The following is a 25597-nucleotide window of genomic DNA, read 5'->3' as shown; positions in this document are numbered from 1 at the left end:
AGTTCAGGACAAAAAGGAACCCGGGGTGTGACACTGCTCCGACTCCTTGCAAGTCCCCAGGCAAAGGTTTGCCAGGAATGTCACAGCCACTGTCAAGGCTGCCTGTCTACTCTACATCCTAGACCAGGGGACAGACCCGAGCTGTGGATGGAGAAGCTCACCCCTGGGTATGGTCCAGGAATTTGGGGTGAGCCAAAGCACAGTCTGACGAGCTGACGATGGGAAGGTGTGCCTCCCCTTGACCCGGGCGGCCATTATCACAAGTGGCTGGCTGTCAGTTTCTTGCTTTTCAAACTTGAACACATGGACCAGCAGATGGCATAAGGGTTACTTTGTTGGACTCCCACATAGTTGATCACGGTTCAAATCCTAGCCCCAGTACTCTCAAAAATAAAAAAAAAAAGAACTTTGACACCAGGTGAGCGGTAACCAGATGCTTCTCTGCTGGGACTGTCTTACCCTACCTGGTCTAATAGCTAGGCTTCACCATCAGAATACGAGTTATACACGGCCTTCCTTCCTTTCTGTTTCCTTACCCTGTTACTACCTGTTTTTAAAATGTGAACCTCCTGGGCCAGCAGATGACACAGTGGTTATATCGCTGGACTCCCATATGGCTGACAATGGTTCAAGTCCTGGACCCAGCAGTTTGGAAATCGTGCCAGGCACATGTGTGTGCATGTCTTAACATCCTTGGAGGAGAATGGATTGCAGTGTGGCCATCCCCTCGGGGGGGGGGGGGGGGGGGGTAGTGGGCAGTGCGGGTGATTTCTCATTTTCCCTCTCCCTGTCTCTCTCTCTGCGGTGAGCACACGGCACCTTAAGGCAAAAACTTCTTAAAAAAATATACGAACCCTCCAAAAAGGCAACTCAGATGGATTCAACAGCATGACTTATAGGACGGGTGTAGAAGCCAGCAAACGTAAAACCCAGGCCCGGTCCCTCTCGTGGTGCTCCGGCCACATCTGCAGGAGCAGATGCATCACCGGATGTGCGACTCACCATTTCCTATTAGAGGAGAGACCGCAGGGGCCTTGGGGGGCAGAATGGGGCTCAGCCGTGGGAGTGCGCCATTCACTTGCTTTAGCCGTTCTAGTTTCACATGCTCCATCCATTTGGTCCCTGCCGGGTTTCTCCTGGCTTGCAAAGCGAGGGCCGTGGTGGCCGTGGAAATGGTCGAGTCCATGATTGGGGTTTCATCGATGGCATTGAGGTCGCCCACACTACCTCCATCGGTCAGAGGAAGCTCGAGCCCACTGTTGGAATAGTTGCTGATGGGGGACTGTTGGCTGCTGCATGAAGACTGACCACCAGGGCTTGGCTGAGATGTCTGTGGGGGGTCAAGAGGAAAGGAAAGAAACATCACCATGGATGGGAAAGGGTAGGGAGCCAACAGCGAGAGCTCGTGCACATCGAGACCTTCAACCGAATGAGGAGAACAAGTATGTCCTGGTGAATGGAGGTGGCCTCTCTTGGCCGGAATGACGGATGAACCATCACAGAGGAAGGCAAGGGACAGCCGAGAATGCCTGATGGAGTGTGCCCAGCATGTCACCAGCCATGGAGTCCTGCCCAAACGCCACCTCTGCACACAAACTTCCTAGGTTCAGTCCCAACTCCACGACTGTTTTATGGGCAAATTACTTGGCCACTCTAAATCTCAGTTTTCTTATCTATAAAATGGGGCAATTTACACTGGGGATTCCTGGGAATGAGGTGTGAAGCCCAGAGAGCTCACAATATAAGAAGGCCCAGGTAACACTAAGTGGCTCAGAAGGAGAGCACAATTGTCATTATCCAATGGCTCTGGTCTTTGGGTTGTCTGCTCAGCTGACTGTGAGCATGTCAGATATGCTCCAGCAGGAGGCCCTACACGCTGCTCCAGCAAGATCACCCAGGCTCTTTGGGACATTTTCTTGTTCTTTTAGAGTCTCAACCAGGGTGTGGACTTCAACCACAGAGCTGCTGCTATTCCCAGAGAGGACGCAAGGCTACAATCACAGCCACCTGAGTCTCTGGGATGTCTTCTCCATTGTCCTTAGTGCGCCCCCCCCACCCCCGGTGTTTCTCAAGGAGAATTAAAGTGATTTCCTAACCCCAGCCAAGTGAACGCTGAGGAAATCCTACAACTAACGAGAACTTAATCTAGCCCATTGGTCCTCAATCAGGAAGTGTACCTCCTCCCTCGTCCCCTACCCCATGGCTCCTAGAAATAGGGGATGGACCCCTCTGCAGTCCAAGTGTCTGGGGGGCACAACCTAAAACAGCTCCAACGAACAGGACAGTCCATGCAGCATGGAACTGTCCTAAATGGCAGTGGTGCCGCGTGGGTCAACAGTCTATCCCTTTCTGTAAGGATAAGAAAAGTGATGTCTGGAGACGTCTAGCAACTGCCCAATGATGCAAGTTAACGGTGTGACTTGCCTGGATCCTCAGACTGGCTACTGCCCAGCGTTAGTATAAAATCTGGAGCCATAGACAACAGCCCAACGGAAAGCTCTCTAGGGAGAGGGATCTCTGCTAACTCCGCTCTCAGGTGGAATGCGCAGCAGTCGGGCTTTTAGAGACAGGTCTTCTCAGCGGAACCAGTTACACTTTTCGGCCACCACAGTACACACACCCAAGCAAATGAACACTTTCTAAGTGAGTGCCACATGACACACCAACTTTGTCCTGGGCAACCAAGCAGAGCAAGGTAAGACAAACCAACGTGATCACGAGGACGTCAAGTCCTGCTTAATTTTTTGCCTTAACAGAATCTTGGAGGGCCAGACCGCCTGCTCCTTCCTGAGGTGCTGCAAGTTCCCAGAGTGCTAGATGCGTTTGAGTCTTGGACTGCCAAACAGGGAGTGTGAGAGTTTGATCTGTGTGCATTCACACACACACGTGCAGCACACTTGCAATGAGCACGTGAGAAGGCCCATGTGCACTCAGAATCGGAAAACTGCTTCAAGGAGCTCAGGTCCTTAGGCAGAGGTGACACTGCTAGGAAAACATGTCTCCGGATCTTCCTTAAAGCAGGTGGTGCAGGTTTAGCACAGAACTTACACGAGTCAGCACAGTACGTAAACCGTCTTTGAAAACATCTGCTTGGTCGGCCCCAGTGATTTCTTATGAAAACCCAGACAAACAGAACAATGAGTTTCACTATCTAACGCCACGTTTTTCCACATGCTGAACGTTCAAAACACATTGCTTCTGTAGTCGAACGTATCTGAGTAATGTTCAACAGCAAAGATACCACGAAGCCACAAAAACAGAAACAAAACAAGAAATAAAAAGAAGTTGAATGTTAAATTGCAAATAAAAGAAAATGAACAGAGAAGCCAAAATTCCCTCACCTTATTACCCACTGTCCTTAGGAAGTGAGAACAAGACATTTAGGAGCATTAGACAGAAGAGATGTTGCATTAATAAGAAAAAAGAAGAAAGAATTTAATTCATAGCATGATGATCAAATCAAAGACATGTCTTTAAAGAAAGAATACTAGACATGTAAGTCTCACGTGCATTTGCAACGTCTATGAAAATGTCTACATATATCTAAATGTTTATGTACATATACACATATAACACTTCTTTATGGAACTGAGCCTCGGTTTCCTCACCCGTAAAACAGAGAGCCTAATCTAGATCTCTATGACCTCTTCCAGTCCTCTATCTCGAGAATTCACTTACTTTATCAGAATATTGCACACATTCAGGTATCTCAATGTCCCTGAACCAAATCACTGTAAATTTTTATTTCTACTATTTTTCTTTTCAAACAACAGGTGTTTGGTTCTAGATTTCTATTGAGCTGGGGCCAAACTTCAAAAAGAACGTGAGACCCAGGGTTTTTAACTTGTCTCAAGAATAAAAACCATTATGTTTCATGACATAATCCAGGAGACTAAACTCACTTTCCTCATTTTACTAAACATGAGAGTAAATGAATGTTCTGCATGAATATTGTTATTATTACATGAGGAAAGAGACATATGCTCCCCACAAAAGTATATAAAACAGTTTATGAAGTGATTAATTTTAAAATACAGTGGTCAATCATAAGACATTATAAACATTTTATTAAAGTGCTTTTTTTAAACCTCATGCAACTACCCACTGAGAAATTACGGTAAATCTGGATAGCCTATTGGCATTATTTTTGGCTAGTGTCACTTTCTAAGATACCTAAAAGTTCAAAGACAAGTTTCATAAGTCATTACAAAGCTGCTTCCTAGGCTGCCAAGGCTGGAATTGTATGCGTGTTATTTCTCATCTACATACACTGACGGTACTTCTGAACTCAAAGCATGCCTATCCAACTATCGGGCTCCTCCCATTTTAAGAACACGCTTCCTTACACAGAGTAAATCTGCCCGCCCGGTCATTTCCGTGTGTCTGGAAGTCTCAGCAGGCAGCTGCTCTCTGGTACACCTCCACAGGTCAGAGCGTGCCAGACTGGAACTCGCCCTGTCCACAATTTTCTTTTTAAACAATGTGTGTTTGGGGAGTAGGTGACAATTTCTTTTGGGTTAGGGACATACATTGAAAGGACGAGAGACCTGGGTTTTGAGGTTGTCTCAGGAATGAAAATCCAGAGTACGCAGGGCCAAATGTAAATGTCCCGAGTCTTCTATTATATCTACTCTCGTCATTTTTCTTGCTGTCCTTTTGTAATTTTTAGGTGTTTTATTTAAGCACATCCATGAACTGAAATCGCTCACTACAGTTTGAAAGATGCTGAAAAAGCAGCATAAGCCACGTGTTCTGAGTCACCATAAGGATGTTTGCTGCAAAACTCTTATGAATCCCTCCCCTAGTTCTCACCCTCCTTTGCTCAGGCACAGCTGTAGAAGGGGTGTCAGTTTATCCATCTCTGCACCAAAACCAGGCTTGTTTCTAGAAAATCAGTCCTGCGGCTCCATTTCCTATAACCAGCAAAACATGCCACTTCGACCCTCACCTCTGCCCCTGTATTTCTGATTGACCACTCATTTACCCCAACAGGAAGTAGTCGTCCTTTTACTCCTACACACCCCAGGGTTCTGCCTCATCACCTGGCCCTCCTACCCTGGGTTTGCTGACTTGGATCCCCTCTAAACCTCTGGCCTCAGAGTGCACTGGGCGTTACTTTCGCTCTTGAATGCTCTTTACACAGACTGGTGTTCAAGTCCTTTCTGATGACCCAATATTAAGTGGTATCTGTTTTTCAGTCTAGCCCACAGGTCTGTAAATCTCTGAAGGATATAGACTGTGTATTTATTCTGTGGTCACCAGAACAGAAAAAGGACAGGAAACGTGCTTAGGAAGTCACTCAAGGCATGGCTTTCTCTATTAGGGATGTGCTGGAGTGATAGGCAGTGTGCCTTTCTTCCCACCACAGAGCTACAATTCCAGATTAACTCCAGAAATCAGATAGGAAATCTGGAAATTCCATCCTGAGCCGAGTTCCTCCATGGGGACCCACTTTGAGTGAGCAGTCCAGGCTGGTCCCTCTGATGGTCCAGCCTGGCTCTTCTAAATGGTCCTGGCTGGCTCTGGGAAGGCCAGAAGGAGAGTGAATGACATACCATGGGCTTCTCTGCCTTGACCGTTTTCACCTGGAGGCATTCTTCCCGCTTTGAGGTAGTATTGCTGAGGTCCTTCTGTTCACTGAGGGCTCCCTGGGTCGGCCGTCCGGGGGACCTGGACTGTGAATGGCTGCCGGAATCTCGTGGGGGTGGGGGCCGAGGGTGTATGTCCCCACGCTGCTTCTTAGTGACATGAGCCTCTGGGCCATGCACCGTCTTCACGTGTTTCCGGAGGGAGCTTGGGTCTGTGTAGCGCTTAGTGCAGCCTGGGATTTTACACACATAGGGTTTCTGCCAAATGCCCAAAAACAAGACAACAGATTGTTAGCAAAGTGATTATGGCCCAGCCCCAGCTGGAGTGGTGGCACCCTATGTTTTGAATTCTTTCCAGTTTCACTGAGCTCCGAGGTAGTCACATTACCTGTTCAGTAAGGCCATAAGAACATCGTTCATCACCCATGAACTTGAGCATTAATAGATTATTTCAGAGACTGCTTAAGGAGAGCTAAAGATGAGGGACCAGCAGATGGTGTAATGGTTATGTCGTTGGACTCCCATGTAGTCGACCACGGTTCGAGTCCCAGACCTGGTGGCTTAAACTTACACCAGGCACATGTGCATACTTGCCCAAGATCCGGAGAGGAGAATGGAGGAAGGGATTGCGACATGGCCATGCCCCCTGGGGGGTGATTTCTGGCTTTGTGTCTCTCTGTCTCTGTCTTTCTGGTGAGCACACGTGCCCTATAGCAAAAACCTCTCCAAAAAAAAAAAAAAGAAGAAAAAAAAAAAAGAGAGAGAGCTAAGGGTGTATAAATTGCCTATGTTCTTGGAAGCATTTACACTATGGGTAGGAAGAAGTATTACGCAGCCAGAACAGGCACTCAGTAGCTGTCTGAGACAACAACCATGATGGCGTGGCGTGGGAAGGCAGACGGGAAACCTGTCATCTAACCAAAAGAATGCTGCAGGCCCCTCAGAGGAGGGTGTGTGAAGACGTTTCTTATGGCTGTCCTTGTTCTGAGAGCTAATACCACTCTCTCCCCTTGGGAAATTGCTATTTACACATAGGTATAAAAGAAAAATGGCTGATATCCTCTCCCATACTCCATGTTCCTCAGCTGGGGCGCTGGTGGGGGTGCTGCCAGGACTCAGAGCCCTCATGATCTTCAAGGCCCTTTACCCAGGACAGACTGCCATGCGTGCTTATCAACTGCACAGTGCTAAAGGACGGGATGCTGAGGACCAGGAACCCCGGGCTATGCACTGCTCTCGGGACCGAGGCCTATCCATTAATTCTCAGTAATACCATTTTCTGTGTGGGTCCATAATGAAGCCTATGGATACAGTGATGAGAAATTTTATGAATGTTTATAGCTGAAAATTTACTCAAATCACAGAACTGCTGGCCTTCACTCATGACCGAGATCACCTGTGATTCTGTTCAGTTGGCTTGAAATATTAATATATTCATGGACACTTGTACCAGAAAGGATACTTACATCTATGTATCCCAGAAGATGTGCTATTAGGTGAGCCATCATCATAGCAAGTGTGATTAATATAATGTACCCATTATATTTAAAAGATGCCATCTGACAGACTGTGTGTCTGAAAGATGCTTTTTCACTAAAAGCCCAAGAACAGACTGAGAGCTCCCTAAAATGCTGAAAGGTCCTAATGCAGGGAAGCAAAGATTCCGAGAATTATCTGAGAGGCTTCCCTTTCAAATCTGAGATTCCTTGGGGTAGAATTGATTCCCATTAACTACAAATTATATCCATTCAGGAGCCGTACGATTTGCTGCATATATATACGTACTGAGATATAGAAATGAGCCAGTGACTTCTATGCATTAGGGACAGATGAATGGCCCTTTCAATGAGCACTATTACCCTCCGGTGTCTGACACTGGCCCTGGGCTTGCTCACAGCACTGCACTGCTGCGGCAGGCTTGCTCTCCCTGAGGTGCACGGGGATGCGTGGAGAAGCTGTGGGGATGAAGAGGGCAGAGGGGACACTAGCTAGGCCACAGTGTCTGCAGAGCTATTCTTACTATCTATGTGCATGTGCCCGTTATGGGTGAGCCTAGACCAGAGCATATAGCTAACGTGTCCCAAGTGCACACATGTCCATGACTCCCTGCAATTCTAGGAACAGCACACACAAGTACACGTGTGCCCGTATGCCCTGTGTGTCCCTACCACAGCAATTCACGAGGACAGTCAGGTTCAGGAAATCTGTACTTTAATCACCCACATAGCTTAGCCTGAGATTTCATTATGAACAATGGCTGAAATGAAACATAACTGTAGGCTAACGGACAGGGCACCCTCACTGAGTTGCCCACTCTGCATGGCCTAGATAGCAACTTCGGGCATGGTTGCTCCCGTCTTGAATCATCACATTGACAGGCAGGTTCTTTGTGAAAGAAGCTGGTACTTTTTCTACTCACTCCATAGAATTTCTCCAAATACAACTATTCAATAAATGTATTTTAATGATCCCTTTTCTAAGTGAGCATAAAGTTGTACACAAGATGGAACCCCGAGGAATACAAAAGCTGATGGGAAAAATAAGGTATCACATAGTTTTCTACATTATAAAGCATGACTGCTCTGTAAGGATTTGGACAGAGGAGGAGTCTTTTCTCAATTGGGATGACCGTGGGGAAAAGCAGATGTTAGATTTCTATATCGGGGTATAATGCCCAACTCATGGAACTGTAGGATGTGTTCGAAAAGTGCTTATGGCAAGGCCCAGCACACAGGAGGCATTTGGAAATGGAACTTTTATCAGGAGGGGACATTATAGTTTGGTCTTGAAAGGAGGGTAAGATTCTGGGAGATAAAGACGGGGACAAGAGGATGCCCAAAGGTTCAGAGGTGAGACCACTTTGTGCATGTTGGCACCAGAGTCCACAGCACAGGCTTCTAGAAGGTTCCATCCATTGTCATGACAGTGAGAGGTCAGGACTGGAAGGACAGGCACGGGCCAGGTGAGAATAGGCACCGGTACAGGATACAGAAAGGGGGCCACTGCAGATTGGGGTGCGGGGGTGATCCAAGTACATCAGAGCTCAGGGACCGTGTTTGGTGGGAGCTTCGGGAAGAACATGAGCTGTGTGCTCTGGAGGAGGGAGTCCTGTCCAAGACCACTGCTATGATCCTGTGGCACTACGTGGGCAGGAACCCCGGGAGACAGAGACATGTGGGTGGCTTCCCTGAATGGGAGTTACTCCCTTGGCCTGATCCATGGTATGCTGTGCCACACCTAGGAGAGCAGAGGGGTGGGCACATAACTAGCCATCCATATTCATTTACTGATAGACGAAGGTGCAAGTAAGAGAGAAATGAGAAAAGCCAACGCCTCCATCTGTCTAGATCTCATCACACAGGTCTGGATTTCCAGGTTCCAGACAGAATTTGAGTATTTGAAATTGTTCAACATACATATACAAGGCCAAAGTCCTGTGTCTAGAATCGAGAAGAGGGATTTACATGTTTGTGAATAAAACTGTAATTATATATTTAATATCAAGGTTAATAATGTAAGTTAATTCTTTTTTAAAAAGTATTTAATTCCATTTGTTATTAGTATTTTTTTAATTTGACCAGACAGAGACAGAAAGAGAGAGGGAAAGGGAAAGGGAAAAAGGAAGCTGCCAGGTCTGGGACTCAAACCATGGTTGGCCACGTGGGAATATGTGGCCTTTAACCACCACACCACCTGCCAGCCCCCAAGAATGTAAGCATGTTCTTAGCCTTGGTGAAAGAGATTATTGACCTGAATTATCTGTGAAACTCCTAACAGACACTCAACTCGAACAGCACAGCACTTCTGACCGACAGCACCCAAACCCAGCTATAACACCCTTAAATGAAACAGCTGCACATCTTTTAAGTCGATAAAAAGAGAAAAAGCTCGATATCCTCGTATGTGAGTACTGCTCATCTGAGCAGATCTACGGCCTCAATGTCTCCACCATAACAGGAGAGAGAACCGATGTAGTCTTCCGGGATGGGGCTGGCCCTGCAATACAGCAGTTGAGTCCTGTGCACTGGGAGCGAGACCCCGCACAGCTGACCACGATTCCAATCGTTCCCTCAGAGCCTTTGAAAAACACGACAGCCGTAAGTGCAGACCTGCTCTGGATCCTCATGGGAGGGGGAAATGGAGGAAAAAAGAAAGCCCTTAGAAAAGTTCTTCTCTCTCTCTCTCTCTCTCATACACGTCCACACCCTCTGGCGGCACACTTGCCCTGTGGCAATAACAGAAGAAAAAATATATAGGGATTAAAACCCCTCTAAATTGGGGACCAGCAGGTGGCCTGGTGGTTAAAGCACTGGATTCCCACATGACTGAATGATGGTTCAAGTCCAGGGACTGGCAGGTGGCATGGTGGTTAAAGATGTTGGACTAGCATGTGGCTGGCCACAGGTCGAGTTCCTGGTCAAAATTGAAAAATAGTGATAATAAATAAATAATTCTTTAAGAAATCTATTCTTTAAAAAATATCATACCTAAATATAAATAATATGTTAGATGTATTAATTAAATTCCAAGTTCAGTTAATCAAACATCCTAAACATGGTTAAACTGAGATGTAATTTACATGCCACAAAAATAACCCTTTATAGTTGCACAATTCAGCAGTATTTAGTAAGTTCTTGATGTTGTACAATCATCTCCACTACCTAATTCTAAAATGTTTTCACCGCCCTGAAAAGAAACCTTGTACCCATTAGCAGTTCCCCCTATTCTTTCTCCTCCCAGTTTCTGGAAACCACTAATCTATTTTCTGTCTCTCTGGATTTGCCTGTTCTAGACTCCCTAAAATTCTGTACTAAACAAATATGACAGATTACATCACAGCTATTGCATCCAGTAATTTTTTCCCCCCATTTCTAAGACACATTTCTTCCCAAGTCACAATCCTTCAGCCTCAGCCTCCCAACTGGGACCGCAGGTGAATGCTATTCAGATGAGCTTTTCAGACTGGACAGGGAATCACACCTGGCCTCTTATATAGTCTTAAACTACGGAGTGCAGCATCTTAGTAGCCCAGGCCACCATGGCTGGACTTAAAAGTATTTTGACATAAAAAAATGTCTTCAACAACTAGCCAATAAGAGATTCTGAATGGCTTGAGTTTTGTATTCCACTAGGATCTTTTAACAAGAGTTGGCATATACAAATTGCCGACGTGAGCTTGAATGAACGTACTTTTTAGAAAACGCTAGTACTTTTGATGGAGACATTCTTGCTCTGTCGGTTCAACCGAAAGGAAACTCGGTGAGGGCTGTCTTCACTGCCACAAGGCCAGGCCAGACGCAGAATGGCTCACTGTGTTTCTATCAGGTTCTCTTACTCCAACGTTCTAGCTGGAAAATCGTGAGTGGGCTTGACTTGCATCTGGGGAAGGTCTAGTAACAGCCGAGACTCCAAGGCCTCAAAGGAACAAAATGCTCCTTTCCTAATACCTTTCAAGCAAAGCAATGATGCACTTGGGGGGGAGGGGCACTGAACTATGCCTTACGTTAACAAATTTTGGCTAGCTGCTGCCCTCTATCTGCTCAAAATGCGGGGAGCTTGTTTATTAGTCTTGGTTTGTCTAACAGAAGGCTTCAAAGAGGAGCCAGAATTTGAGCTATCTCTCCGAGAAGTTGGAGAGCTGTAGGCTGATAAGCATTCAAATATAGGCAAAATGAATGTGGAGTAATGTTCATTCTTTTGTCTCTTTGCAATTTCGGGAGGGTAACTACCTAGAAACAACAGCAACACAACAGGGACCACTCCCTCCCATGGGCTTTACTAACATATTATCTTAAATAACTGACTAGAGGCCATCCCAGGTTTCAGAGAATTATCTTCTTAGAGCCTCTAGAATTCAGAACGTCTGGAAATCATATTTAGCCAAGGTTAGTTACCCTACAGATGTCTGTTCTGAAAGCGTGCGTCTGAAGGCCAACGGCAGTGACTGTCCTAAGAGCAACCTGTCAGCCTGCTGACACTGAGTCCACAGAGCGGGCCTCTGCTTGGATTCGTGTGATTCCTTTCCGGGTAGAGAAGGCAGATCCAATGCCAAGGCGGGTGTTCCTCCTGTCTGACCAGTAGGTGGCAGGTCAGAACAACATGAGACCAAGATCACCCGGGTTTTACCCATTTCCCTCTCCGCCTGCACAAGGGGTCTTCTAAAAGCTGATGGAACATTCATATTATGACAAAACTATGTATGGAACTCAAAAAAAAAGTGCACCAAAATAAGATCATAATTTGAGTCCACTTCTCCACAAACATTGAAAAAAACTTTTTTCACTAAGTTGCACACAGGGTTGGGGAAGGGAAAAAAAGAGGTGAGGGGGAGAGAGAGAGAGAGAGAATCTCTCAGTAGGTCTGATCATGATGTAAGCCCCTCTCTTCCAGCTCCCCCTCCCTTCAGGATCCTGGGCACACACATGCGAGGCCTGCTATGTAAACCACTGGGGCCAAGACTTGAACCCTGGCCAGCCATGTGAGATCTACTTTCTTGTGCACAGTGTTCAACTGCTACACCATAGACCAGCCCCTTCAGGAATGTTTTGAAGTCCCCTCCTATTAGTCCCCATGAGGCCCAGTTTAGGGCCCCAATTCTGGAGTCCAGGTCTTCACCTGCAGACTCAGAGCCCGCACACGCAGGGGATGCTCGAGAGGGAAATAACATGGAACATGCCTGCCTTCCCACGCATGTTCCCTGTGAGGGCTCTTTGTTTTCCACCACGTGCTCCGGCCTACGGGGGCCTCTTACCTCATTGGAATGTGTTCTGTTTTGGTGCTTGGCGCGGTCAGAGGCGTTCGAGAAAGCCTTGTTGCAACCTTCGTGCTCACAGACGTACGGTTTCTCTCCAGTGTGGGATCTCAAGTGCGTTTTCAAGTTTTCTAGTCGTGAGTAGGCCTTTGTGCAACCTTCAAACTGGGGACAACAGGTAAATCTGGATTACACCACACAATGGCAACAGCAGCTCAGGCCTGACACTGCCGCGGAGTTGATGAAAAACTGACATTTCAAGGGTCAGCTGCTTTTCAAAACCCAAGAACAAAAAGTTATTGGGATTCAGATGTGGCTCACTGCAGTTCAAGAGAAAGCACTTGCAATGCCAGTGAAAGTCCCGAGGTGCACTTTCTTGTCGTTTTTTTAAAAAAATAGATCGTTCATGTGTACAATGGGTTTCATTATCTTCTCATTGATCTCCTCAAATTCCCACTGATTTCGGATTCAGCACAAAGTTCATTAATATGGCTTTGTGTCCATACAAAGACACGAAACTTGATCGTGTTTGTAAAGGGCCTTTAAGATGTAAAGTACCAGTGTGTCAGTGCCAATGTGCCTCGCGGGCACCTCCCGGAAAGAATGCTGAGCCTCGTAGGGTCCCAGCCGCCCTGTGGGCTGTACAGGCCTTGGGGACTAACCAGGACAGCAACGGCAACTTTAAAGCCAGGTAGAAGTACGAGCTTTTCAAAAGCCAACATCAACTCCTTTGCAGAAAGCTGTCATCTCCCTCTGCCTTCCAAGTCCTCTAGGGCGGTGCGCTGTAGAGCTCGGGGCAGGCACAGCAGTTGTGGGCTCATTTCCAGTGCCGCCGCCACCTGCCCACCTACCACTCTGCTGTCCACTCGAGAGCTTGAAGCCCAAGCACTTATAACCGGATGGCACTGTACCCTCTTCCTCCACCCTCTCGGCCTTCTCAGAGCTGAGGCCGTCGGAACACGCTGCCCTAAGTATGATGAAGGACCCACAGTGACTCTTGGCACCGGCTCAGGGAAGGGGACCCCCTTCGTCACCCACTTGTGTACTCACAGTGCATTTGTGGGGCTTCTCGCCCGTGTGTCTTCTCATATGCACTACCAACATGTACTGGGCTTTGAAGGGTTTCTGCTCTCGCGAGCAGTCAAGCCACCGGCACACAAACTCCTTCTTCTCTCCGTGAATATGGTCATTATTTATATGCTAGGGTTTGGAAAAAAGAGAAATAAGACAGAAATGCATTATTCATGTCTAGAGACAGCAGAGGGAAGAGCAAGACTGCCTCAGTCTTAAGCCCTAACGAGTACACAGACAACTCGACCTTATTACAGGTCGTCTTTTCCCTCGCAGTGCGCTTCTCAAGTACAGGGTAGAGGCCCTGAACCCAGAAAGTGTACTAGCTGCACATCTGAACAACAGAGTTTGAGTCTGAACTCTGGACCAGCTAACTCTGAAACGAGGTGAGCCACCCTTGCCCCGTCTGGACCATCTAAGGGGGTGGGGGGTGATCAGTGCTAAATGATGCAGAGGTGTTTTCCAGCCCTCACATACTCTCGCCATGGGATACACCATGGCCCTGACTTCAGAAAGTGAATACATGCATGCGCACACACACACAGAATTCCATACCAAGGAACAAGAAGACCACACTGTACAAACTGAAGTGCAGTTCAGATGTAGCAGGATTTCTTCTTCAGTAAGAATCACAGAGAGGGCCAGCAGGTGGCATGGAGGGGAAGGCTACTGGGTCCCACAGGGCCAATTGCATGGTTCAAGTCCAGATCCAGTGGCTTAAAATACCAAACAAGGCATGTGCGTGTACATGCCAAAATCCCGAGAGGAGAATGTACTGCAGCGTGGCTGTCCCCACTGGGGGTGATTTCTCGTATCCCTCCTACCGCACCCCTGATCTCTAGTGAGTGCAAGCGCCCTATAGCAAAAAAGAAAGAAAGAAACCACAGAGAAAAGAACCAGATACTGAAGAGGACTGTGATTGCCAACAAGTGGTTTGGTATCCTTCACCTACAAAATAAAGGACAGGTCTCTGAGGACTTCCCCACCTTTAAAATTTACAAATTTTGTTTTTAGAGTCCTCCTTTACCTAGTTCCATGAATTAGTGCATCCAGTGCCCTACTACTGGAAGACAGGAGAAAATCTAAGAGGCACCAGAAGGAAAGAAGGTTCTTAATTTGGATCAAAGTAAGGTCAATTTCAGTCTGTTGAGCTGAGCACACGGCTGTGCAGGTACAAGGCAGCGAGGGAATTATCTGAGGTTGATGCTGCTGGTCTGAGGTCTCTGGTTGTCCTGCATTCCACTTTTCTTCACTGAAGGCTTTTGGGAGACTTTCCTCAAACATGCACAGACATAGGTCACTAAAAAAGTCCTCTGAATAAGAGACCGCTCCCTCTGGTCCACGTACTGCACGGTAGGGACACGACATTAGTTACTTTCTTGCCAAGGTTCAAGTTCGTAAATGAGCCGTCTCAGGGGAGGGGGGACGGAGGATGGGAGGCTGGAGAGTCAAATTCTGCTTTTCAGAACAGACTCTTCCTACAGACTCCACTAGGTGGCCTACTGCTTTTGGGGGGAGGGGGGAAGGTTTCCAAGCAGTTTCTGGGGTTGAAAATCGGATGAGGGCGGAGAAAAGAAATGATTCTACATCCTCCTTGAGCAGCTCTCAGAAAGCTTGGTCACAGCAGAGACCGAGGAGCACATTGCAGTGTGCAAGAGGCTGCTGCTGGGAGCTCTGGAAACAACCAGAAAACCAACAGAACCACTCCGCAGAAACGGCAAGGCCATGGCAGACAGGTGTAGTGATCGTATCACAAGCCAGCTGCCCCATGTTTAATGCTTCTTTCTTTCTTTCTTTTTTTAAAAGAAGTATTTAATTTTTAAAATTCATTAATTTATTTTAACTTGACCAGAGAGAGAGAGACACACACACACACAGACAGAAAGTGAGAGTGCTCCCCGCCAGGTCCAGGACTCGAACCGTGGTTAGCCACGTGGGAGTGTCCAGCATCCTAACCACCACACTGCCTGCTGGCCCCAGTGTTTCTTACAAGTTATGACAGCACATACAAGTATATGACAAGAACGGATGCTGCAGAGCGGGGGCAACGGGCGAACTCTAAGCTTATGCTTCAAGGACATCTTTGTAGCCCATGGACTCTACCCAGGATTTTCTTGAAGGAGTGCAAATGCCCAGATTTTGAAACTACACTCACATAATACAGAAGGGTTCTTTGAATTTTCTAGAGAGAAAAACAATCACACAATAACCACGCCATAAAAATTGGTCTTGGCTTAATTTTCCAAGTTATTGGAAATAAAACTTGTCTTTAGATTAGAGAATTAAGGACCGATGGAAGGAAGGCAGGCAGAGAAGCGAAAGAGAAAGAGAGGGCTGGAGTGAGGGAGGAGGGAAGGAGAAAAAGCTAAACTTGGAAAACAGAACTACAATTTGTGCTACATCAACTCTCCAAGGTCAGAACCCACTTCTTGAGAGCTTCATATCCTTGGCACTGACACGTCATGGCGCCTGGTAGGTACACAGTAAATGCTGACCTGACTTGACTCGTGCGGCAAACTAAGCTTTTGCTGGGTAAAAGAAATTATGCTTCCTGCTTCTGTGTACTTTAACTCGCCTTTGCTTCACTTGGTATCTAAATAATAAGAATTTAATGTGAAGCATTTCATTGCTTTAAAATAACACTCAGGCCAGCCCATGGCGTGGCGATTAAGGCGGCTGGATCCCACCCGGTCAGCTATATGGTTTGAGTCTCCGCTTGAGAAACATGCCAGGGCACAGGTGCATGTGTGCCCCAAATCCTGAGAGAACGGAGAAGAAAGGACTGTGGTGTGGCCGTCCCTATCGGGGGAGGGGGATATTTGCTCATTCCCTACCCCCTCTGTCGCTCTCCAGTAAGTGCATGCACCCTCCGGCAAAATTTAAAAACAAAAAAAAAACAAACACTCTCTGAAAGAGCTGAACGATACCCGAGTGCAAACCCCTCTTGCTTGCGGAACAAAGGAACCCATTGGGGTTGCAAGGCTGTGCAGGTACAAGGCAGCGAGGGAATTATCTGAGGTTGATGCTGCTGGTCTGAGGTCTCTGGTTGTCCTGCATTCCACTTTTCTTCACTGAAGGCTTTTGGGAGACTTTCCTCAAACATGCACAGACATAGGTCACTAAAAAAGTCCTCTGAATAAGAGACCGCTCCCTCTGGTCCACGTACTGCACGGTAGGGACACGACATTAGTTACTTTCTTGCCAAGGTTCAAGTTCGTAAATGAGCCGTCTCAGGGGAGGGGGGACGGAGGATGGGAGGCTGGAGAGTCAAATTCTGCTTTTCAGAACAGACTCTTCCTACAGACTCCACTAGGTGGCCTACTGCTTTTGGGGGGAGGGGGGAAGGTTTCCAAGCAGTTTCTGGGGTTGAAAATCGGATGAGGGCGGAGAAAAGAAATGATTCTACATCCTCCTTGAGCAGCTCTCAGAAAGCTTGGTCACAGCAGAGACCGAGGAGCACATTGCAGTGTGCAAGAGGCTGCTGCTGGGAGCTCTGGAAACAACCAGAAAACCAACAGAACCACTCCGCAGAAACGGCAAGGCCATGGCAGACAGGTGTAGTGATCGTATCACAAGCCAGCTGCCCCATGTTTAATGCTTCTTTCTTTCTTTCTTTTTTTAAAAGAAGTATTTAATTTTTAAAATTCATTAATTTATTTTAACTTGACCAGAGAGAGAGAGACACACACACACACAGACAGAAAGTGAGAAAGCTACCCGCCAGGTCCAGGACTCGAACCGTGGTTAGCCACGTGGGAGTGTCCAGCATCCTAACCACCACACTGCCTGCTGGCCCCAGTGTTTCTTACAAGTTATGACAGCACATACAAGTATATGACAAGAACGGATGCTGCAGAGCGGGGGCAACGGGCGAACTCTAAGCTTATGCTTCAAGGACATCTTTGTAGCCCATGGACTCTACCCAGGATTTTCTTGAAGGAGTGCAAATGCCCAGATTTTGAAACTACACTCACATAATACAGAAGGGTTCTTTGAATTTTCTAGAGAGAAAAACAATCACACAATAACCACGCCATAAAAATTGGTCTTGGCTTAATTTTCCAAGTTATTGGAAATAAAACTTGTCTTTAGATTAGAGAATTAAGGACCGATGGAAGGAAGGCAGGCAGAGAAGCGAAAGAGAAAGAGAGGGCTGGAGTGAGGGAGGAGGGAAGGAGAAAAAGCTAAACTTGGAAAACAGAACTACAATTTGTGCTACATCAACTCTCCAAGGTCAGAACCCACTTCTTGAGAGCTTCATATCCTTGGCACTGACACGTCATGGCGCCTGGTAGGTACACAGTAAATGCTGACCTGACTTGACTCGTGCGGCAAACTAAGCTTTTGCTGGGTAAAAGAAATTATGCTTCCTGCTTCTGTGTACTTTAACTCGCCTTTGCTTCACTTGGTATCTAAATAATAAGAATTTAATGTGAAGCATTTCATTGCTTTAAAATAACACTCAGGCCAGCCCATGGCGTGGCGATTAAGGCGGCTGGATCCCACCCGGTCAGCTATATGGTTTGAGTCTCCGCTTGAGAAACATGCCAGGGCACAGGTGCATGTGTGCCCCAAATCCTGAGAGAACGGAGAAGAAAGGACTGTGGTGTGGCCGTCCCTATCGGGGGAGGGGGATATTTGCTCATTCCCTACCCCCTCTGTCTCTCTCCAGTAAGTGCATGCACCCTCCGGCAAAATTTAAAAACAAAAAAAAAACAAACACTCTCTGAAAGAGCTGAACGATACCCGAGTGCAAACCCCTCTTGCTGGCGGAACAAAGGAACCCATTGGGGTTGCAACATTTCTCTTCTCCCTTACACACAGCTCAATGCCGTGCCAAGTGCCACCGCATGGCCTGTGCTGGGACAGCATGATTCCTGCCCTGTGGAAATTACAGCCTACTGGAGGGAAACGGATAATGACCTACATTACCATACAATTACGGCTGTGATAAGCGCTATGAAGGGAAATAGCAGGGTTCTATAAAAGCACGTTATCGGGGTTCCTAAATCAGTGTGGCCCACCAGAGACGGGGATCAGCATCTCAAATGAAGCAACATATAAAGCCAGACCAAAAGGTAAGTGGTGACACACCAGGGGTGCAGGAAGGACAGGAGCGGGGAGGGGCCGCTGCTGCAGACAGATGACACAGAAACACCTGCCAGAGGACAGCGATTGGTGCTGTGGATGAGGGCGAGGACCACGCATGGCAAGAGCGAACTGGCCAGCTGGCACAGCAGGCCTCGGGCCCTGCCACTGCTGGGCATCGTCAGAAAGCATGAGTTTTCCCCGGGACCACAGAGAGACATCAGTGTGGACGAGTTGGCCAGAGCTCACCTACAAAGCAGCAAGCAGCACTGAGGCTATGGGAGACCCCTGGATGGAACGTGCATACACCCGGAGAAAGCCATCCTTGCATACTTGCTAGCAGGAGGAGGGCATGGCCCTGGAGGCATGGGGGCTAACTGGTGCTACTCATAGCTAGGATGACCAACAGGGGGAGGCACCAACAGTGGCCTGTGAAGCAAGAGGCCTTCCCCTTTGTCTGGCCACCATACTGGAGGAGGTGCACCCTGAAAGGGGAGGGAAGAGGCCTCTGGGGGCAAACCTAGACCCTGGCTCCTTTAGTGAGATGGCAGAAAAGAGCAAACAGCCAGCCAGCTCCTTGAGGGCATGCTTCTCTGGCATCAGGGACCAGACATGACACTGGAGGGATAAATGACACGTACTTTAGTACCCAGAGGTGGCCGGGAAGTCTCACTGTGATGCTCTGCAGGGATGTGCCAATAAGCAGGAAGGGAGAATCAGCCATGAGCTGAGGACAGGGGTATCCAATTGGTGATCATTTTATACAGACGCCTCGCCACCTTCATGGCCCTCCGCCTCTGGGGCAGAGTGTGACAACCGGAGTAGAGCGAAGCCCGTGCCAACCAGCAATGCCAACACCCCCACTGCCTGCTCACGTGATCAGAGAAGCGAGGAAGTTACGCTGGGCAGTGACAGCACCTCCACTTTCAGAAAGGTTAGCATCTTGGGACGCTCCCCTGGGAGTTGACCTGGGTCTCGAGTGAGACGGTGAAGCGGTTCCTGGGGTCACAGCTGCATTGAGGCCACTGCTATTTTTTCTCTACATGAAATTCTCTGACCTCGGAGGGTGGGGTCCACGTCCATCTTGCTCTCTCCGCAGCCCGAATGCTGCCCAGAGGACGCACTCAGTTACCCTAAGGAAATGACAGCATCTTCACCTCTTTAAGCAGTTCAAATGTGTCCATGCTTCCACTGTTTCCTACAGCAGAATCTCAAGAGGGAACTGGGATTCTTTTTAGATTTTTTAAAGGAATTATTCATTTATTTAATTTCATTTGTCATTATTACTGTTTAATCCGACTAGGGAGAGACAGAAAGAGGGAGAAGGGAAAGTGAGAAAGCAAGCTGCCAGGGACACCAGGTCGGGACTCGAATCGTGGTCAGCCATGTGGGAGTCTAGAGCCCCCAACCTTCACGTCACCCCCTGACCCTGAGAGAACAAGAATTCTAAAAACCATCCAGACTTTCCATGTCCATGTGTCCTAATGTTCACTTTAGTTTATAAAGCAGCTCGGGCCACTGTGGTGAGTGCTCACAGAGGGCTTGTCTTAAAACAGACCACCGTGGGGCCAGCAGATGCTGTAGCAGTTATGTCGCTGGATTCCCAGACGGCAGACCGTGATTCAAGTCCCGGACCTGGTGGCTTAAAACTCATGCCAGGCATGTGTGTGTACATGCCCAAGATCCCGGGAAGAGAATGGAGAAGAGATTATGGTGTGGTTATCTTCCCTGGGGGATGATTTTTTCACTTTCCCTCTCACTATCTCTGCTGCCCTCCCCACATGCCCTAAGGCAAAAATCTCTCTGAAAAACAAAATGAACCAGAAAACCACATGTCATTCAGAGGACATCAGAGGTGTGTCCCAAACCAACTTCTGATGGGCTGGTTCCCCCTGGACAGGCCAGTGTATCTCCATGTACCTTAATTTCTCATCTCTAAAATTAAGGGGACGATTCAGAGCAAGGTCGGCTAAATTTTTGTGCAAAAAGTTAAATAGTAAATGTTTTTAGACTTTGTGGGATCAAAATACAACAGCCATGGAGAGCATGTCCATGTGCAGCTGGAGCTGTTGTAAACTTTGTTTCCAATTGTTTAAAACCGTGGAAACTATTCTTAGCTGGTTGGCCATATGAAGACAAGCCATGGGTCGGATTTGACCATTGGGCCGCGGCTTGCTCACCCACAAACAAGATGATTTTCATTTCCTTCTCACACTAACAACTGTCAGGTTAACGCTGAAGCACGAGAAAGCAAAATCCGAAGCAGGCACGTTTCAGTGTCAGAGGTAGGAAGAGGCGGGAGGAAGACATAAAAATGGGGATCCTGAGCTTAAAAGAGAGCAATGCAGACAGGGAGTGAGGCCAGACACGTTTTCCCTCCTGCACCTCCTTCCTGGGACTGGGTCGAAAATGCACACATCTCGTCTCACCAAAATCTGAGGTAACTAAGAGAGTAATACACGGCAAATTCTTAACATTTAACAGAGTCTGCTCTCATGTGAAGCAGGTCTGAAATTCAATGCGCACGAGTTTGCTCGTGATTCTACTGAAAATGTGACTTCCTAGCCGTGAAAACGTTAATCAAATATATAAATAATTTAATTGCAGAGAAAATAATGCATGATTAAATTCCAAACTAATCTAACACGTAGACATGCAATTTGCCAGAGGCCTGAGAGCCAGAAAGAGATAGATGGTGTAAATTACGACGGTGTACGCCAACTCGGCGTGGCCACTCGGAACTCTCCCTGCCGAGCAAACAGGACAGGGACACTGGGACCCAGCGATTTCCCCAGAAAGGCTCCATCCAACCACTGCGCTTCCCAAGGAGTCCATGTCTTCAACTTTCCCACCAGGATTATAATGCCTGCTTCAGGGAAGTGGTGGCTGACATGAGCTTTAGGGCAAACCGACAGAGTTGGCATTTCTCCACCGTAATCACGCCTATAGCAAAATGAGGTAAGACCCAGTGCTCGATCTCTTCCACTTCCCAGGAGCCCTGGGAGCTCAGAGGAAGGTGAGAGAAATCACTAGTTGGCTTGGCAAAGGAGGAGGTGAAAGATGCCTCTTTCTTTAAGGAATTGTCTTTGGGAAGTCCAGCTCTGAATGTCAACCAAAAGGTCTGGAGAGCGGGAGGAAGAAAGCCCTGAGGGGACGGGAAAGTGGAGCTTTTCTTTCACCCCCAGCAGAATAGAAGCCCACAATGGCCTTCACTGAGCTAATCAAGGTCCTTTCTTCTTGCTTCGTTATTTCACTATGAGCTCAGAGCAGGCGGTGTTCCCTGGGCCTGTTCCTAACCCTTCAGATGAAACGCATGCCTGCGGTCCAGCGATGCCGAATGCTTGCAGCTCTGCAAATGAAGCTGCTATTCAAGCAGCTCATGAAGCTTGGAAGTGCACTTCAGCTTCTTTCATCTCCCTCCCTTTAGCCAGGCTCTCTGCTGATTCCCACTCAGAAAGCCCAGTTCTCTAAGCTGGTAAGGATCCTCCATTCTAAGTGATTCCTAATAGACACTGCAGCACATCACAGATGTGTGTGCACAAGATCCGCACGTCCCATTCAAACTGCCTGAGGAAGTTCACTGATCAATACACAAATACCTTGCTGACGCCAAAGTCTGCTCGCTCTTTCAATTACCAGCCCCTTAGCATCAAGAAGCAAGACCCCTTCCACTGGTGCAATAAAAATATGGCCACTGGGTAGGTCTAAAAACTGGGGAGGGGGGAAACACAAAACTTCAAGCTCAATTTTCACCCCCATTTTTCTATAGCGCCCCCTGGGCATCTACATTACACAACATCTACCACTACTGATGGTTCCTCAAATAGCACAGAACTTTCTCACCAGTTTAAAAGGTTTCTACAAAATATGTTGCCAAGTTTTTCACAACATCAGGTTCACGTAAAAGCAAAAACTATGGGCTTCAGTAAAAGTACATATGATCTCTGCCTCACAAACACCTACGTGTACACACATACACACAGAGCATTATGGCCTTAATGGGAAAGAAAATTAGGGCTTCGGAAGGTGTGTTTCATGTATGAATATCCAAGAAAGCGCAACCGCGTCAGAGGGGTACCGCTCAGCTGGTCTCCGGCTGCAGGCTGGGTGCCACTCACCCCTGCTTTATTTCTGACTCGGGCCTTCCTCCGGCTCTCTGTATCTTGACCCACTAACATGCCATGGTTCTATTTTTAAAAGGAAGGATAGAAAACTGAAACACTTTCTTTTCAGAAGGTCAAACTGGGACTGTTTGGTACTTTCTAGATCTTTTCACCTATAACCAGTTGATGTCACAATGAAGTATATTTAGCAGAAGTCCATAATTTAAGGCTCAAAGAAGGATCCCACACGGCTGACTTCAGTTCTAGTCCTGGATGGACGCCCTGGCTTAGAAAACCTAGCAGGCATGCATATGCATGACTAAAATCCTGACAGGAACAGGATGGAGAAATGGAGAAAAGTTGTGGGGAGACTACTCCCCAAAAAGGAAGTGTTTTCTCCTATCCCCTCCCACCCCCTCCCCTTTCTCTGGCAAGCACACATGCCCTCTGGCAATGAACTAAATAACTTGAAAAAAAAATTTTTTTTGAGAGGTTTTTGCTATAGGGCACGTGCCTGTAATCACCAGAAAGACAGAAACAGAGAGAGAGAAAGGGAGAAATCACCCCCCAGGGGGGATGGCCACGCAGCAATCCCTTCTCCTCCATTCTCCTCTCAGGATCTTGGGCACGCACGCACACGTGCCTGGTGTGAGTTTAAGCTACTCGGTCTGGGACTCGAACCATGGTCGACTACATGGGAGTCCGGCGAACTAGCCATTGCACCAACTGCTGGTCCCAATAACTGAAAACTTTTAAATATGTGCTGAGGAAATTTTAAAAATAATAATAAAATATAATCAAACCAGTAATTCTTTTACTAAACAGTTTTTAAAAGCGTAGTTTCCAATAGGATTTTATATTATGAGTTTATGACTATCTCTTCAATAATTCGCCATAAAAAAGAAGGAAAATTATTTTCATTTTTTTAAAAGTTTGCTATAGGGTACATGCACTAGCCAGGGAGAGAGCACAGAAGTGAGAAAGCATCCCCTTGCGGGGATGGCCACACCACAATCCCTTCTCCTCCGTTCTCCTCTGCCAGAATAGATGCTTGAGGTTTTCCAAGATGCTGGTCCAGGATTCAAACCATATGGGATCTGGCTACCTTATTGCCATGCTAGTGGCTGGCCCACCCAGAAATATTTCTATAACGAAAAGAGAGGGGAAAATAATTTAGAATCTATTAAAATTTAATTTACAGTAAAACTGATTTGGGAGAGACTGAAAGCTTTGGCTCAAAGAAAAACTCTCCATGAGAATCTCTCAAAACCTCCTATCTAAAATAAGGCCCATTCCTTCTTGGTTTGTACATTATTTGATAAAAAATATTATTTTTGAAAAGTTTTACAACTGTCATGATATGGATTATATTAGGGACACCTTGAGATTGGATTTCTAAAGGAGACTTCGCTGGCAGAAATAGAAAAATGCATGAATCACAAACTATCAGGGCTGAGATAGGCCTTATATCTCAATATACACTTTAATTTTAGATAAATAAAATAATTTAAATTGTTTTGGTGGCACCCATCAATCTTCCTAACAGATTATTTAAAAAGCTGTAACAGCTTGCTATGGGAGGGATCTTCCTGACGACTTCGCAATATGACTGCTTCGATTCAAGCTGATTAATGAAACACCTAAGCGACTTTCGGTTTTGTGACATAAATACAAAGTGATACGGGAAAAACATCAAAGGGACTCAAAACTCTGGTACAAAACAGCATTGTCTTTATAAAGATAAAACAATTTTTTAAAATTTTTGATTCATGAATATTGAAAGTGAGTGTAAAATAAAGGCCAAAAATATGTCATCTGGTTAAAAATGATTAACTAGCGCCTCTCTGACAGCTACTAAATCCTGTTTTTAGGCACAAACATGTAATAAAATTACTCTTATGTGTAAGAAAGGCAGAGTTCTTTAACAAGGTAAACATTGTGTGTAAAGGCCATGACAATGTTAGAATGAGGGAACAGAAATGAGTGAACTTAAAATATGGCCCCGCCTGCCAGCTCCCCTGATAGCCCTACGGTAACCGGACGCTGCAGCAGAAATCCATCATCAGTCACATTTAAACACAGAAGTGCAGAAAACAGAGTAAAGGACAGAGGCATGCTACACAGGGATGGGCCCCGACAACAGGCTCAGCGAAAGCCATTCCGAAAAAGAATAAATATTGTAAACTTCATTTATGTCACTGCGCAGAATCGGTAAATCTACAGAAAGAAAGTTGGATAATGGCTGATTTTGGCTGGGGGTGTGTGAAGAACTTAGGGGATGACAACCAAAGAGTTTAGGCTTTTTTTCAGGGTGATGAAAATGCTGTAGAATTGGGATAGCGGCACAATCCTGAGAAGATACCAGAATGCGCTGAATTGCCGTGCACTTAGAATGGGGAAATTCTATGGCTTTAAGTGGTATTTCAATAAAGATGCTAACCAGCCCCTACCAAAAAAAGCAACCCACAAAAGTGTACTTAGTGGTAAAGTCTGGTAAAAGAGGAGACGGTCTGGAGAAACAGGCAAAGTAGTTAAGGAAACGGCTGGTGAGAAGGGTTTTTGCAGGAGCACCTCTCCTTCAGATACACCAGATTATTTAAAGGGCGAGGCCTGGAAAGTGATTTTCCACAGAATAACAGGCTGCACCTTAGAACTTCTACTATGTGCATGCACACAAATGTGCACACACACACTCACACACACTCAGTTACCATGTGTGTTAAACTGAAACATGGGACCAGCAGTTAGCGTAATGGCTATGTCACTGGACCCCAATGTAGTCAACCGCAGTTCGAGTCCCGGATCCAGTGGCTTAAACTCACGCTGGGTGCATGTGCATGCGTGCCCACGATCCCAAGAGGAGAATGGAGGAGAAGGGATTGCGGCGTGGCCATCCCCTGAGGGCTGATTTCTCCCTGTCTCCCTGTCTCTCTCTGTCTTTCTGGCGAGCGCACGCGCCCTATAGCAAAAACCTCTCAAAAAAAAAAAAAAAAAAG

General features: G+C 46.8%; 1 protein-coding gene across 2 annotated transcripts in view; it reads right to left on the bottom strand.

Annotated features, from left to right (window-relative positions):
* GLI3 (GLI family zinc finger 3) overlaps positions 1 to 25597 on the bottom strand; it is a 341317-nt gene that overhangs the window by 4408 nt on the left and 311312 nt on the right. For both annotated transcript variants that reach the window (XM_006142992.3, XM_006142996.3), the window contains 4 exons: positions 13390 to 13539; positions 12340 to 12504; positions 5556 to 5846; positions 1003 to 1330 (listed from right to left, as the gene is read on the bottom strand). In XM_006142992.3, the coding sequence (XP_006143054.1) occupies positions 1003 to 1330; positions 5556 to 5846; positions 12340 to 12504; positions 13390 to 13539 (934 nt within the window). The remainder of the gene's footprint in view (positions 1 to 1002; positions 1331 to 5555; positions 5847 to 12339; positions 12505 to 13389; positions 13540 to 25597) is intronic.

This window comes from Tupaia chinensis, unplaced genomic scaffold (genome assembly GCF_000334495.1).
Source record: "Tupaia chinensis unplaced genomic scaffold, TupChi_1.0 Scaffold000088_1, whole genome shotgun sequence".
NCBI classification, from domain to species: Eukaryota; Metazoa; Chordata; class Mammalia; order Scandentia; family Tupaiidae; genus Tupaia; species Tupaia belangeri.
Note: the sequence above shows the minus strand (reverse complement) of the source record. Positions and strands in the feature narration are given on the sequence as shown.